General features: G+C 41.4%; 1 protein-coding gene across 1 annotated transcript in view; it reads left to right on the top strand.

Moving 5' to 3' along the window:
* Positions 1 to 16,191, top strand: part of SNX30 (sorting nexin family member 30) — a 49,983-nt gene that overhangs the window by 21,444 nt on the left and 12,348 nt on the right. Inside the window, exons 3-6 of the mRNA XM_032981575.2 lie at positions 5,505 to 5,615; positions 9,279 to 9,437; positions 11,755 to 11,950; positions 12,567 to 12,766. Coding sequence (XP_032837466.2) covers positions 5,505 to 5,615; positions 9,279 to 9,437; positions 11,755 to 11,950; positions 12,567 to 12,766 — 666 coding nt within the window. The remainder of the gene's footprint in view (positions 1 to 5,504; positions 5,616 to 9,278; positions 9,438 to 11,754; positions 11,951 to 12,566; positions 12,767 to 16,191) is intronic.

The following is a 16,191-nucleotide window of genomic DNA, read 5'->3' as shown; positions in this document are numbered from 1 at the left end:
TTCTTTGTCAGAATGTCTATTCTAAAATTCTACTTTCAGACTGCACAGGAGAAAGTGTGGCTTCTCTAAAAGAGCAGCTACCTCTTACTGCACACTTAACTTAGGCCTGTCATTCTTTGTTGCTCTAAGTGTCTTAATCTTGCAAGAAATGCTGTATTTTACCTACTAGAAAATGCTAAGAAGTATTGTAAGAAACTTTTCTACTTGGAACAACTTAGCCTTCAGCTATTACATGACCAGAACAAATAGGAAGCACAAAATGAGATGCAACTTTCCACAGGCAAATGGCTAAAATTGGCTAAAGTTGTTTCCCCATTAAATTACAAGCCAAGTATTCTGTCAAGATAAATGCAGTGACACCCTAGTAATGTTCCTCTGCTTGGAAACCTGTGTTCATACAAGGGTTCCCTTCCATCTTAAATCAGAATTCTGGAATGTGGATAAGGTATTTACTATATTTAGATCAGATGTATTACCCAGCAGTGTCTTTTTTTAAATTTAAAACCCCCTCACCCTGTACTGGTGATTTTGCATATCTACCTACCAGTCTGTTAATACTTGCTTTATTTGGGATCTCACTGTAGCACATAAATCTGCTAGTTCATAGCCTTACAATACTATTGTGAAACAGTGCATAATTTATTCTTATCAGTCATCATTAAAGCCTTACTTCTTCAGGCTTATTATTCTTGTAAACTTCTGTCTAACCTCTAGGATCAGCACCTCTAGCACTATCTACCATTGTTTAAAAAAAGACTGTTTGGAAGACTAACACTATTAATGGCCTGATTCATTCTTGTCATATGAACAAGGCCTCTTTTGATGCCAAGCTAATTGCCCAATCAGCCATTGTAGCTGAAAGCAGTAATTAAACATGGCAAAAAAGTTGCACAGGAATAATTCCTAGACAGTGATGAGGATGAGTGATACTTGCACCTCCATGTTGTAGGTCAAAGTCCTATAGTAGACCTTGGTCCTGTCACCAGTGTAAGGCCATACTTTCTCATCACCTGCCTTGCAGTCTTGCATGAGGGGGTTTGAGAGCTTTCAGGGACTGAAAGTGTCTCTGTGGTGGCTCTGGATATGGAGGCAGGGATGGCTGCTTTCACCACTGAAAATGCTACTGGAACCTCAAAGGTTTAGGTGGACATTGGTCCTAGAATGAGTTATGCTGAAGACTTCCTTGCTGTAAAAAGCAGCATCAGTAGATGGAAGAGGGGAATGTAATTGCTAGTGCTGAAATGCATGCTTGTGCCTGTGACTGACTATACCACTGTTAGGGAAGAATGTAACCTGACCATGGTCTTGTTTTTATGTTGTGTTGTGTTTTTTTTTTTTTTTTTTTCTCTTTAGAAAGGCCCTTCATTGTAACAGCAAAACAGAAGTCTTGCGGTATACCCCAGACTTCTCATGTACTGATAACTTTGTCAGCAGGTGGTGGTGGCTGAGGAAGAGTCCAAAACAATGGTTTGCAGGGAAGTTGGGAAGAAAGCTTAGAGTTTACTTGGTCCTGCATGTGCCCCTGCATTTATAGCTTCCCAGTAAGAGACAGGTGCCATTCCCCAGCCTCTCTTCTGGGTGAATGCATTGAAAGAACATAATGGGAATCCCCAGAATAACAAAGTCAGTGCTTCAGACCTGGTTCTCTTGACTCTTCCATACCCTATTTTCTTCTTTCTAAAAGCAGTTTTCTTACACGGGGAGGCTAGTGAAATCAAAAAGGTGGGTGAAACTTGTGTTGGAATTTAATCTGTCTTGGCTGTGATTATTGAAATGTTGTCTCAGGTGTTCTTGATGATACACCTCTTCAGATACCGATGTGTACTCTAGAGGGATTTTATCAAGCAGATGTTTGAGGAGCAAGGAAGAAAATTAAGCTTACCCTTATGTAGTCATTTCTCCTGAGGGAAACATAAGTAAGAGTACTTTTAATTTCACTGTCACTGTACTTTCTAGGACAGCAAGGCTGCCTTCTGTGCCTTTTCCCACAGAGGCCTGAACAGCTGTGTGCCGTTCCTCAGAGTCATGCAGTTGCTCTGCAGGCTTGAAGAAAGAGGCTTTCAAACCAATCAATACTGATGTGACAGTCTCCATGTTTTTTCCTGTCCTTCTCCTCCTGCTTCCAGTGCATGTACTGGGTAGGTTACCTGAGCACATGAAACAGCTTGATCCCTGGAGAGGAGCAGGTGCAAGTGCTATGATCTCTTTTTCAAACAGGCTAAGCTATATGAGGCAAACGAAACTATGAATTGCTAACCTTGTTCCCTTCCCCCCTCTGCCATTCTTCTCTTTTTCTAGTTGAAGATTTTGCCCCAAATTTAAATGGTTACACGAAAGGGAATCCACAATCAGGCATAGTGAGTGAGGGACTAGAACTAGAGTACAAAAATACTTTCACATAGTCATCACAGGCTAGCTTTAGGTTTGGCTGCTAACTCCTTTCAAGAAAGACAAGAATCTTACACAAGATCAAGACTTGGTAATTGCCTTAATATTGCCTCAAGTCAAAACTATTCCAACAACAGAGGTGAAAGTGTCTGTAACCCTGCCTGCTTTCCAGCAAGTAAAGCTGAGCCTAGAATACTGCAGTGCTGACTTAGTGGAACTGTGCTGGAGTTTTCCAATAAATCCCTGAAAATGTCTTGCCCATTATTTTGGGGAGGTTATGATCTGCCACATAAGTTTCTCAGCTTCCTTTGGGAGAAAGATGTGTACTTGCAAGATGAGATTTATGGATCCTACGAAGAAAGCAGGAAGAATGCAAGTGTGTCAAAACCAGACATTTTGCTTGCCATCCCTGGACAGTGGCAAGACCCTCTTCCTTTTCGTATGCAGTCTGGAAAAAATAACTTGTGCTAAGCTAATGAACAGTTTGATCTGAGATCCAAATTCTTTCAGCATTAGTGAAGTGTTGTTAAAACCTTGAAGGGCCCTTATATTCTGTCCAAGTAGTCTTTGAAAAGCTTATTTGCTGTCTAGATTTGACAGCCTGTATAGCAAACATTGAAATGCTGAGGACTATGATGTATTTTCATTTGCCTCCCTCTGAGGAACAAAACCTGATATATGGAAAACTTTGCAAATCTGCTTGTGATGTAAAGGCAGCAGGAGCAGTTTGCTAGAGATGAGCAATAACTAATGTAGTTTGTGCGCTGGGACTTATCCTGCCTTGCTACTTCTAGGCTAAATATTACCTATATAGTTTTCCTTAACTGTTAGCAGAATACTGGTTAATAAGGTTCCCAGTGCTAACAGATGGGAGACTTTACCTTCATTTTCATGTTGCAGGATAAGACGCTGTAGTGTGATTACTCTCATTCACTCACTGTCTGACCTCTTAAGAGGCCTTTGCCCAGTGACAGCCAGTTCACAAAAGCTCTCCCTACTGCTAAACCATTACTTTTTTTAACTTATTTTCAGGTCATCTCCTGCAAGGAGACCTTCTTCAGCTGAGGTATAGCTGCCCTGTTAACAGACCAAAGCAATCAGCACCATTGGCTGAGGGCTGTCTACATGTGTGAATTATCTTGTTCTAGCATAATGCTGTTCAGTGTCTTATTCAAAACAGTTGAAAATAATTCATATGAAGTCTCAGTTTTATTTATAGCGTGGCACTCTAGCATATTAAATAAGCTGGTATTACTCAGAGGTGTAGCTGAGTAAAGCACAAATCTGCAGTGGATATCTATGTCTTGGTAGTCCCTCATCTACAAACACAACTGTTCCATTGGTGAGCATTCATTATGTTAGTCCATGGACCAATGCACTTATCTCTTAACACAGCTAGCAGGTCAAAGGAGAGAGGAGGTGAGCTTGATTTCTTTATGTGTCTATGCCTTCCTTTTCTAGAAACTAGACCATTTCATAGCTAATATCACATTAGCATGCTGTTTATAGTATACTAGAGCTACTGCTTAGCTGATAGTGTGTTAAGGCTGCTAGCTTCACCCTAGAAAGAGATTTCTGGCATAGAACTTGTATAGGATCCACAGTGTGGTTTGGTGGGAGTAATGTGCAGTAACCGAAGAGTTGGAGCCATCCAGAGAGCAAGTGGAGAGCTAGATTGTATCTAAATGCTGCTGCTTGGATCTTTCCAAATACATGGTGGTTGCTCTCGGTCTGGAAGTAAATGCAAAATCTCTGCTGGAATTTAGCAGGCAGTTGTCGTGGCTAGGAGTAGCAAAGCAACCTGATGCTGTACTTGTTGTCAGTTCAAAGCTAGGAGAGCTGGTGCATTCCCCACAATGCAGTGGTTTTGATGTTTAGCTGTAGACATGTAGTGTGCTGGCTCTGCAGCATCACCTTCATTGTAAGATAGTCTCGATGTTGCAAGTGACTAAGTATAGCTCTCTAGGCTTTTGTGAGCTGTGCTTATCAGTGGGGCGTAATCATAAGGGCTATCTACCTTCCAATCATGGCTATCACAATACCAGGCTCTCTAGCAGACACTCCTAGTTTCATTATTGCTTTTAAGGAGTTGTAATAGGTGCTGTGCTTGCAGCCCCATGCAGTCAGCTTTCCAGGCTATGTGCTGTTCAAGGACTGGATAAAACATTTGCTAGCAGTTTCTCTGCATGCTTACCTTCCGTCTCAAACTTGTAATGGCAAGTTTAAACCCTTGCCCTAAAGAGTGAAAACTTTAAAGATTTAACTTTAAACACTGGAAGGGTTCAAGGCCAGGTTGGACAGGGCTTTGAGCAACCAGATCTAGTGAAAGGTGTCCCTGCCTGTGGCAGGAGGATTGGAACTACATGACCATTATGGTCAATTCCAAACCAAACAATTCTATGAATCTATAAACTTTATGTACTGATATCGCTAATCAAGCATACTTAGTGGAACTGTGCTTGAATCGTCAATAAATCCCCGGAAATGTCTTGCCCATTTTTTTTTTAATTATTATTTTTACAAACAGTGTAAACAAACTCATTTCATCCTCTTGAAAATGAACAAAACCAGTCCTTCAGCAAACATAGCAATGGCTTATGTTCTAATCTTTTAGCTTTGAAGGTGTGTACTGAGCCTGTCACTTCTGGAATATGGTGCAGTGGTGAAACACTTTCACCCATGGTTAACACACATCACAGAACAAACAAGTCACTAAATATCTTTATTTTATCCATCAAGAATTAAAAGCAGTCTCGTCCTTGGAATTAAGAATTCATAGTCTTCCCCTCAAACTTGTAATTGCCAAGACATTAACATGGTACACAGTACTCCCATCTCCACAGACTCCTCCCATAAAGTTTATCTGAGCAGAACATGTAATGAAGTACAAATAGATCTTAAGAACACATCAGCTCCAAGTAATAATTTTTCTTATTTCTGGCTTTTCCACTGCTTGAAAGGCCAGAGGATCTTTCTCTCGTGCTGCCTGCAAACAAGATTTTGGAGGTGGAGTCCCCATGCAAGGCTTGTCTGACCTCACTCTTGCCAGTGATGGCTGTACTGCATTTGCTGATAAGCTCTTCAGTGTTCACTAAGTATATCCTGTTCTTTTCCAGACCACGCGAGCTGAGTTTGATTTGCCAGAGTATTCTGTCCGCCGGCGATACCAGGACTTTGACTGGCTGAGAAACAAACTGGAAGAGTCTCAGCCAACGCATCTCATTCCAGTAGGTAGTAAGCAAAAATCTGCTATTAAAGACAGTTCTGTATCTGCCTTCCAAGGGTGATATTTTGGCGATATGTCTCTTTGGATTTAAATACAGCATGTGATTCTCTTGAGTATTTAGATTTAAATACAGTACTGAATTCTCTTCTAGTTGAGTGGGAAGAGCTTCTCATTTTTGACTGATTATGAAGCTTAGACTTTTTTTGGGTTGCAAACCTGAGAGGTGAGCTTTGACAGCCTTCTGTAGGGCAATATGCATGCAAACCACGTTTGTTGTGGCATAAATGGAATAAACTTCATCTGTTTGCTCAATTATTACATCAAGATTTCCAAGTATCTGAGGCTTATAAAAAGACACACAGGTACTTCAAGTCCTAGTCTCAACTGTCTTTCAAGGTGGCCTTTTAAGCTGATTTTAAAGAGGATATTTTAAAATTATTTGTGCTAACACTTAATAGCACAGTCTTACAAATGCTAGCCTCTGGCTTGGTAGCCATTGCGTGCCTTCAGTAGGCAGAAGTTTAGCTAATCAGATTATAAACTACTGCACCTCATCTTATCACTGAAGCGTGCAGTCTGACCACCTTATGTGATATGAAGAGGTTGATACTGATCGTCATCAGTCTGTTTTTCACGCTGTAGAAGATGTGAAAAGGTAGGAGGCCTCTGAGATCACCACCATCAGCTCTTTTGAACAAAGACATTCAAAAAGGCCTCTAGGAAGCCAATTGTTGGAAAATAGAAACACTGCTAGCATTCCTTAGCATGCCCATCTGAGATGGGTAGGTGAAGTTTCTCCACTTTCCCTCCCTCACCAACGACTAGGCTAAGTGTGAAGTATTTAGTTAGGCTGTTCCAGGGTGGAGAGCTATTTAAGTCCTTAATTACTCTGCGACTTGCCTCTAAGTAGAATAATAGCTCAGTCTCTCAAAGATAAGAAATACTTCACAAAATCATGTGACACCAATAACTAGCAGAAAATATGTTTACTGAGGGGTAGGGAGAATAGAAGAGAGCGTTAGCTTGCTGGGGTAAGGTGGAGACATGAGATTGTGTTAGTTGCTCAGACCCTTTTTTCTTCCTCCCTGTTCTCTGAACAGCTGTAACTATAGAGGTTGAGATTCTTGAGTGTACTAACAGGCTGCCAGTCCTGCCCGAAGGCTGCAAGGCAATAAATAATAGTCTAGTAGCAGAAGGTGAGTCACAGCCAGGGAATAAAGCTGCTTTGCTGTGACCTGGAATTCATCGGACACAGATTGGCAAATTTGCTACAAGTGGCTCTAATACTGGACACAAAACCAGCTGCAGAACAAGGCAATCTCTTAAATGCCTCTCCTCTAGAAAAAGTGGAAGCATAAGAATGGACTGACCTCTTTTAACTGTCTATGCATATGTTAGAAGTTATGGAATTTCCTATTAATCTCCTCCATGCAGTGGTAGGGCAGGGAGATTGCTGAATGCTTTTTTTTTATTGCCTGGATGTAGATGGGGCATAGAGGCTAATGGCAGTTTCAAGTGCACTGTGACTCAAATGTATTCTCAAAGGATGTTTCAAGCCAATCTAAGAGCGTCTGTATTTGTAACTGCAGATGCTGCAATCCCTGGAGGTCTTCTGTCTAATAAAATACCGAAAAGGGATTGTTTTCTCAATCTTAGTACAGTGGCACTGCCTAAAATCTTCCTGTAACAAATGATGTATCTTCTCAGTTCAGTGAGTCACGATAGCCTACACTTAGGAGCCCAAACTAAATAGAATATGGGCTTCTTTTAATTTATTTGCATAGTGATTTTTACTTTTTAAAAATGATGTGAGATTTGCTGTAATCTGTTCTTTCAAACAACAGTAAAAATGCTCTCAGATCTCTAGACTAGGAAGGTAAGCCTAACATGGCCAAGGATCTTGTCTTTGGATGGTGATGTCTAGATACTCGAAGCCGTTTCTGACTGCAGTGAACTCTGCTCACATGTCACAGCAGGGAAGAGTAGACTATTAAGTTGGAAGGCTATAAGGTAGATAATGCACAGTTAAAGGAGGATATCAGTTGCTAGCTGTGTGTACTGACTACTTGGGATGGACCTCCAAAGGCCTGAAGTGTAAAGCAGTATAACTACAGCTATAGCTAAAACCAGGTTAAATGTCAGAAGTCTCTGTAATAGAGGTGCACCCTTCTGTGGATCTCAAATGCTCAAACTTTAGTGATTATTCAGTGCTAGTTTGCATGTGTTTGGTTGAACTAAGGTTCTTTGAACTAGTCTTCCAGCTTGTCCTTTTCCTCCTGCATATGTTGCCAAGATAGTGACTTCCTAAAGTATAGAGTTTCAGCTAAAATTTAGAAAGCAAGGGAAGAGTTTCTTCCTTCCTGAAGACTATTGCACTAAGCATTATTCTTCTGAAGATGTCTAATTAGAGTGTACCTTACACTGGTTTAACTAGAATGACTGATCTGAATGCTAAGCATAATAAGTCTTAAATTATAAGAACTAAAGGTAGTGGTCAAAAGGTAGGAGCTAAGTCATGCTTGCTGCAATTTTTTAGGAGGTGCAGTCTTCCTGTACATTCTACATCAGCTAGGTTATGGTGGGAAAGGCATATGCATACACAATTCAGATTTCAGGTGACAAAGACTCTTGGCAGTGGAGAATCCTGATTCCTGAATTTGATGGAAATGGCTGTCATTGCTAGCCTAAGAATAAGTAGATTATCTGTCTGTGGTGACTGTTTCACAAGAATAATACCAGTTTTAAAATGGTGCTTTGCATTTTAATCTTAGAGTACACGATGTCCAGAGGGAACAAAAGCAGATCAAATGTTAGAGCTGAGGCCAACCACGCTGAAGCTTAGTTATCTTCCCTCTGAAGTGGTACTTTGAAGTCTGGAGTCTAACAGGAGGGACTGCAGAACTAGCAAGTTTTGAGGCAGACTGTGCCTTACATGTTAAGCTGAACTGCAGAGATGAACTGGTGGAGTCGAAATAGGCCTAAGATGAAATAGCAGATATGTTGGCAGACCTCTGTCACTTAACACAGACATGCTGAGCAATGTTGGCTATGATAGATGACAGTGTGCAAGTGCTTCAGGAAGGCTTCAGCCTGGACTAAGCGACCGCTTGCTCTGTCAAGCCTCATCTGTCTTTGCTCAGTGTGGTGCTATAACTAAGACTGTCACTTCTTCACAGAAGGGTACTGTCCAGGAGCTCTAAATTGTTCAGAAATGGGGAGTGGAGAGGAATAAGAGTTGCTAAATTTTCTGAGTTTCCTTGGATAGAGCAGCCTTGCTTCAACACTGGGGTGGGGGTGTGTATGCATTGCTGTAGTGAATAGTGTGCAGCTCCACTGGCGTCTCCTTCAGAGCTGGAGCTTGAACATGGATAGCAGTATCAGGGAATACCGTAAGCTATGCTAGAAATACTTGGTGTGAGTACTGTCTGGGCTTCACTTGCATGACTCTCAGCTGAAGTCACTCGAGAATTACTAGTATTAGGCTACACCAGCAAAAGGGTAATTTAGATCAGGGCTTGCATCTCATCTGATGTATGGTTCCTGTTAGCAAACATAACACTTAAGTTCCTGTTAAGTCTGGAGTTTGATTGCTTTGTATGTTTCCAAATTGCAGAAGCAAGTTTTTGATCTTTTGAATCTTGTGCATTTTGCTTGTCTCTGACAGCCTCTTCCTGAGAAATTTGTGGTGAAGGGTGTGGTGGATCGCTTTTCTGAAGAGTTTGTGGAGACGAGGAGGAAAGCATTAGACAAATTCTTGAAGAGAATAACTGATCACCCAGTGCTTTCTTTCAATGAGCACTTCAACGTGTTTCTTACGGCCAAGGTAAGCCAAAAATCTGCAAACACAGTCATTGCCAGGGACAACAGAACAGGGACTGTTGCAGTCTCTTGAAATTAAGGTAAAAAGGCATTAATAAAACTACGTGTGCAAGATGGAGCTTCACCTAAAATACCAGAGTTGTTTGGAACCCTGCATGTTGTGTGTGACAACTGTATGGGTTTCCTTTGCCTGAAGGGAGGGGTGATCTGCAGATTTACAAATTCAGTTCTCCAGCCCTGCTTGTTATGTATCCCTCTGTTTAGAACATACTCCTCTGATGCAACAGAGGTGCAGAATTTAGCAAATTGTAGACTTTGTAAAATCCTCTTCTGGGGAAGACGGAAGTGGGGGAGGAGGAGAGATGTCTCTTGCACAAAAGCTTGCAAATTTCTTTTTTTTTTCTTGTCTGCCTTCTATACTGCTTACACCTGTTGCCTTCAAAACTAAGCATGATGACCTCATTCTTGTTTGTTCTTGGTCAACAACTTCATGCTCATCTTCTATGTGACTCATCCAGCAACAGTGCAATTTTCTTTGGCTGTCTTTTGAACTGTGTTTTAAATAAGGCTGGGAGGACCTACAGTCATGCTTGGGTTTGATCTGATAAGCAAGGAGAGCTGTAAAAGCACGTCTTTCTGATGTCACATTATGCTAGCTCACTCAGATGTGACACTTTAATTTGAGCTTGCTTCAGGCTCGTGCTCTGCTTGCCGGTAATATGAGACTCAATCTCCAGTTCCCTTTTGTTTCCCCTCCATGATGAACTTAACTGGTGAAACAAGCCAGTAATGCAGAATTTGTTTAGCACCTTGATAGTTAAATGTCAGATAGCTTCGTTATGCTTTTCAGCTGTCAAAGCATGATGAAACTTTCTTAGCTGCTTAGTCATCTTCTCCCACCCCTGTAAAATGAATGGTAAGGTCTTTATCCTCATCCCTGGTCAGGGCTTGCCTTTAGAATGCAGAGCATCCAGGGAGGCTGAGGAAAAAGGACAGGCATTTTTCTGGCTGTCCCTAGTGTTAGTGTATTGGAGCAGTGAGATTTCAGTTCAGTGTGCTAGGACTTCAGAATTTAATTACTGCAGGAAGTCACAAGACCACCTTCTGGTTGAAAGAGAAACCAACCTTTCTACAAGTTCCCTGTTTGGACCAGTAACACACAAGAATGCTTGAGAGTAAGTGAATAATTTTGAGTTAAATGGCTGTCTTCTGATGCCTGCTTGCAGGTAGACCTTACGACAGGCAGAAGGCAAGAGTCAAGGAACCATTACATTTAAATGCAAACATAATTCAGAATTATAGTAGCTGCTAAGATGGCAGGTTTTCTTAATCAGACTTGCATTTGACTTGTACTTATGTACAAGTGCTTATGTATATGTTTTGAAGATGGCTGGTTTTTTAAAGAGCACTTAAACTTTTAGTCTGTAGTACCATGTCTTGATTCTTGACTTCTGCAGGTCTACTTGGTTTGAAAACATCTCTTCTTCAGGTTGCATAGGATAACCTAGTTATAACTCTTAAGCCTGTTTTGAGATGTTGAATAGTGACCTCTGCTGGAAGGAGGAAAATGCAAAACGGATGGTGTTTTGTCTAAAACCATTTATTATGATGTGCTGTCAAGGTGAAATCCCCTGAAGATTGTAGGTAAACAACCTTGTTAACATAGGTTGTCTGAATGTAGATTATGCAAACATGTAAAGCGTTGGCAAGCACGTTTAAGCCTTCTGTGCAGGCAACACAGCTACACCTGACCCAGCTGAGCTGCAGTCTGTCTTGAAGAGAAGCTGTTCTAGTCAACCTATGCTGCGCTTTTTCTATGTACAGTCTTACCCTGCCTCCTATCTGACCACACAACTGGTGTGAGGAGGCTGCTGACCAAATAGTCATGCAATATGTAGCTCTGTACTAGGCCATCACAGCCAGCTGGTGCATTTGCATAATACTGCTATTGCAGGTTATGACTTAAAAGTATGTGTGGATCAATGGCATGAACAATATTGGTGGAAACAGAGCTGTTAATACCACTACTTCCCTGGTAACAGTACAGGAACATGAGAAAGTCTGGCCATGTGCAAAGGTGGACCACTTATACTGTACTTCACACCATTCTCCTGGGTTGCCTATCTCTATCCAGAGGTAGTCTTGAAACTGTGCTCAGCTTTACAATTTGTACAAAGTGAGACTTTGTCCAAGGCTACATGTTACCATGTCACATGTAATCTTTTGCTTTCAAGATCTGATCTTGACTGGAAAGTCTCCTTCACTGTATTAATCTTCCAACATGTAAGCGAAATATTTCCAAACTTTTTTTAACTTCCTAGGATCTTAATGCCTACAAAAAGCAAGGAATAGCATTGCTGTCAAAGATGGGGGAGTCTGTGAAATACGTCACAGGAGGCTACAAATTAAGAAGTCGGCCACTGGAGTTTGCAGCCATTGGGGAGTATCTGGACACATTCTCTCTAAAGCTTGGTACCATTGACAGAATAGCACAGCGGATTATCAAGGAACAGTTGGGTAAGGATACAAGTTGCCCTATCATAATACTTCAGCTGGAGTGCTCTGCATCTTGTTCCAGTTGATGGCATGACCAAGACAACCTGAGTCAATGATTCTGGCCTGTAATGAGCCACACAGAGCAAAATGGAGTGCTTCTTGCAGATTTAAAACAGTCCCAAAGCCTAACACAATATCTTATCTTAACTCTTCAAATATTTTTTTAAAATATCTCTTGTTCTTATATTAACCTACTTTCTTCCTAGAGTTGTTTTTGGAAGGACTTTTGGGAAGGGGAAAAACTCCCTAGATGATGATAACCTTTACAGACCTGTCTTAGCAGACCCAAGTTTTACATATGTTTTAAAAACATTATTTTGGCTACTGCACAGATGCAAGTGTCTTTGTATTGGAAGCTTGTAGGAATGCTCATTTAAGCAGGAGGCAACTTGGACCTGTCACCTGTGTGGCCATAAAGCTCCATCTATTGAGATGCTAATTGAACAGGAGACTTGGCTCCCTGGAGTTAATGTTTGCCAAGCTTGATGCTTAGTTTCTTCTGTTTGGTATGAGTGTTTGCAGATTCTTGTACCTTACTCTTACTCTGTTAATCTACTTTTCTGTCTGTCTCTTGCAGAATACTTGGTGGAACTACGAGAATATGGACCTGTTTATTCAACCTGGGGGGCGCTGGAGGTTGAGCTATCAGAGCCACTGGAAGGGGCTTCTGCCTGTATTGGAAACTGCTGCACAGCTCTCGAAGAACTCAGTGAAGACATGACAGAAGAATTCCTGCCTGTGCTTAGGGAATATATATTGTACTCAGAGTCAATGAAGGTAAAGAGAGCCGAGCCCTGGGGCAGAAGACATTGTCATTGAGTTTGCATGGAATGATATATTAGTGAGTTCATTCTTTTTAACGGTGAGAAGGGTTGGTGGTGTGGAAAGTGGGTAAGTAAGTAATACTTCAAGTCAGAGGATGTTTTCATAATCAAAGCTTTGTATGCTTAGTAGCAGGGTAATGCATGGGTAGCACAGTCTATCTGCTTTGCTGTTTAGTGAAGCTAAGGTCGGTAATGCTAGGGTGCACACAAAGTGTTGAAGAGTTGCTCCTTCACCTAAGTGGCAGGTGGTACTCTATAGGAGACATCCTGTGGTTGCCTAGAATCTTCTCTTTGAATTATTATAAAGTCAGCAGAGGCTCAGCATTTCGCTACTGGGTCAGTGTCTCTGGCCCTGCAGAAAAAGTAGCATTAGCAACTTCTGTCACTTGTATGTAGCAGGGTTGGGTGGCTTCTTTTAGAACCACTTGTCCAGATGACAGACACAGCTTCCTCTCTCATCCTCTTCCCCCAGGCAGGATGTGTCTGTTGTAAAGTTCTCTTAAGTTCTGCATACCGGGTAACTGCTGTAAGTTGTTGTTCTGTGACTTAATATCTCCAAGAACTTGGTATCTTACTGCTTATGCAGAAGTAAGAAGAGCTGCTTCAATGCAGTTTTTATTTTCTTGAAGCTAAGATACATTAGTAGTCAGTACCATTGCATGGGGAAAAGAATTACTGAGTTAACTGCACTGAAAACTGAAACCAAAGACTCCAGTTTGGCTGTTAAGAGCTTTTCACCACATGCCAGTGGTACAGTATATATTAGCAGTCCCTCTACAGGGTACTAACAGACAAATTCCTTCTGAGAACTTTCCAGTTGAACAGCCATTACATGGCTATGGTATGCACTCTTTTAGAGATCTAACAGCCTATTGTAAACCTGCAGTCTGAAAATGGTAGTCCTTCTCACTCTTAATCTTAGTCATCCTATACTTCTCACACTGAGAAATTAAACACTTGGCGGATTTCATTTCCCAGCTTCAGATGGCTAGTTGTATGGTTCCTGTATTGTCTGGCTGAAGTATTCTTGCAGAAAGTTTTGCACTAATTCCCTGAGTATACTTTTTGCTTTCATAGTTATGGTATTGACCCCCGCATAAGCAAGATGCATTATCTTTACAACATTATTAACACCCATGTATTACTAGAACACCCTGAGCTGTAGCTGAAGCCTTGATCCAGGTTGTTTAGACTTATCTTTATTCTTTAGGAAGGCGGGGGGAGTGTACTTACAAAAAAAAACATGAGGCTAGTGGTTAAAGCTTTTAGCACAGAACATCCGGGTTTTGATGCTACAAATGCCATGGCTTACTGGAGGTGTCATCTGAAGTGACAAACTGAGTTGAGAGGTGCTTTTCACAAATGTAGTGGGGTAAAATTTTTTTTAAGCTAAAAACCAAAGGTTTCTTTAGCTGAAGAGGTACTTCAGGCAGTTAAATACCACTTATCACAGAGTGCAGCATTAAAGACATGGGGACAACCCCATTCCAAAAGGGCTCTTGTCAGATGATGGCAAAGACACTAAGTGTAGTCTCCAAGCCAACAGGTAGACTAGCAGCAAGTCTTTAATGCTGCACTCTATGGCAAGTGGTATTTAACTGCCTGAAGTACCTCTTCAGTTGAAAACCCCTTGTTTTTAGCTTAATTTTTAGACTGTTGACTTGACTTCATAGTGCCCTAAAGGATTCACTCTTTCTATCAGTTATTCTCTGGTAATGGACTGGACATACTTACTGTGTTGGTGCTTTGGAACTGGTTGGATCTAGAAACCACACTTGCAAAATAGCAGTTAATAGCAAATAAGGATTATGCTGTTTAGTGTCCAGCTTGGGCACCTCATTAGTTTTACTCTGTCTGAAAATCAAGAATTAAAACTATTACTAGCCAAGGCAGACTGTTCCTAATATCAACTCCCAAATATCAAGCTGAAATCTCTCAGGTCATATGAAGTGCAGTTTTCTTATGATAGAAAGTATCAGTCTGTTGGTATTCCTGCGGTAAGCAGCTATAGAACTGTCTTCCCAGACTCCACAAAACTGAGTTAAGTACCTGTAAAGAAGGCTACTCTTGGAGTGCAGGAGGCTTTCTGCTGAAAGGGCTGTCCTGTTCATGAGCTCTGCAGTTCTATTCATCAGCTGCTGAGGCCTGCATGTGAAATTAAAGTCGGTTTAGGTCTTTCAGAGCACAGCTTTTGGACAGGGTACTTGATGGAAGGTAAGTCTTTAGGTACTAGGAGTTCAGTGCAACCTTGATAGCTTTCTCTGCATGATGTACCCTGGGTATAGGTATAGGAACTTCATTTGTAGAGCAATCTCTAGCTGGGAGAATGTCCCCCAGAGTAAGGACCGTCAGGTTATCTTCACTCTTTTAGAGATGAATGCTCACCTTTGTGTTCTTAAGGAGCACTGCTATACCTGAGGTGGGGCAGTCTGAGGGAACTGAGCTACAGAGGCAAAGCCCAGTAGTTTGATTGAAATAAATATTGGCTGACTCCGGGTTCATTGAAAATTTGCAGAAGTGGGGAGAGGCTGTCATTGTGGGCTTGAGTGAAAATATGTGCTGGTAATGTTTAGGAGACACCTTTTCTAAAACACAGGCAGTGATTGAGATGGCCAGATGACGTCTTGAATCCTGGTGCAGTGAGGCCCTTGTCAGCAAATGTGTGGTACCACGTTTTTTATGATATGCTGGTGTTTCCCAGGGAGGCAAGTGCAGAGGATGAACTCAGCTCTGCATAATTCAGTGCTGATACTAAAATGTTACATGAACTCTATGCTTAACACTAGCAGAAAGGCTTAATGGGTGATGTGACCCCCAGCTGTGTGCTTGGATATTACTTTTAATGCAAGTTTAAAGCAAGCACCACACTAATAGCTGATTCTTTAAAGGCATGCAGTAAGTAAGAATCTTCTTGTGAGGTCTAGTCATAGCAGGAAGCTATGTGGTGTGCAAATGGCATGGGATTGCAATTTGAGAAAGGAGGCTGATGGCAAACTCCTGAAGCTCATTCAGAAATGTGGGCCAAGGTGAAATGTTTCAACTAAAAGAATGGAGGAGGACCTGTCTTACTGCAGACAAGCTGTTTTGCTTGTACAGGGACCTGTGATTTACTTCTGTCCCCACATAACTGAAATTTGGTGTGTGAGTTTTTCCTGTTTGTTGGTTTCTTCCAACTTTCTGGAAAAAAAAAAAAGTAATATTTTTTCTAAATGAGGCCTTAGCTAGTGGAAGTATTGCATGAGCTGTGGTAAGTCTGGGAATACATGGTACAGAGCTTTTCAGAGGAGCTGCTGAAGCATTAATGCATTGATCTACAACAGAGAAGAGATTGCTTGGAGGTGCCAGAGGAGACACTTCCTTTCACATATGGGACAAGTG

This window comes from Tyto alba, unplaced genomic scaffold (genome assembly GCF_018691265.1).
Source record: "Tyto alba isolate M040663 unplaced genomic scaffold, T.alba_DEE_v4.0 Super-Scaffold_13, whole genome shotgun sequence".
Classification (NCBI taxonomy): domain Eukaryota; kingdom Metazoa; phylum Chordata; class Aves; order Strigiformes; family Tytonidae; genus Tyto; species Tyto alba.
This window is presented reverse-complemented; position numbering and strand designations above follow the sequence as displayed.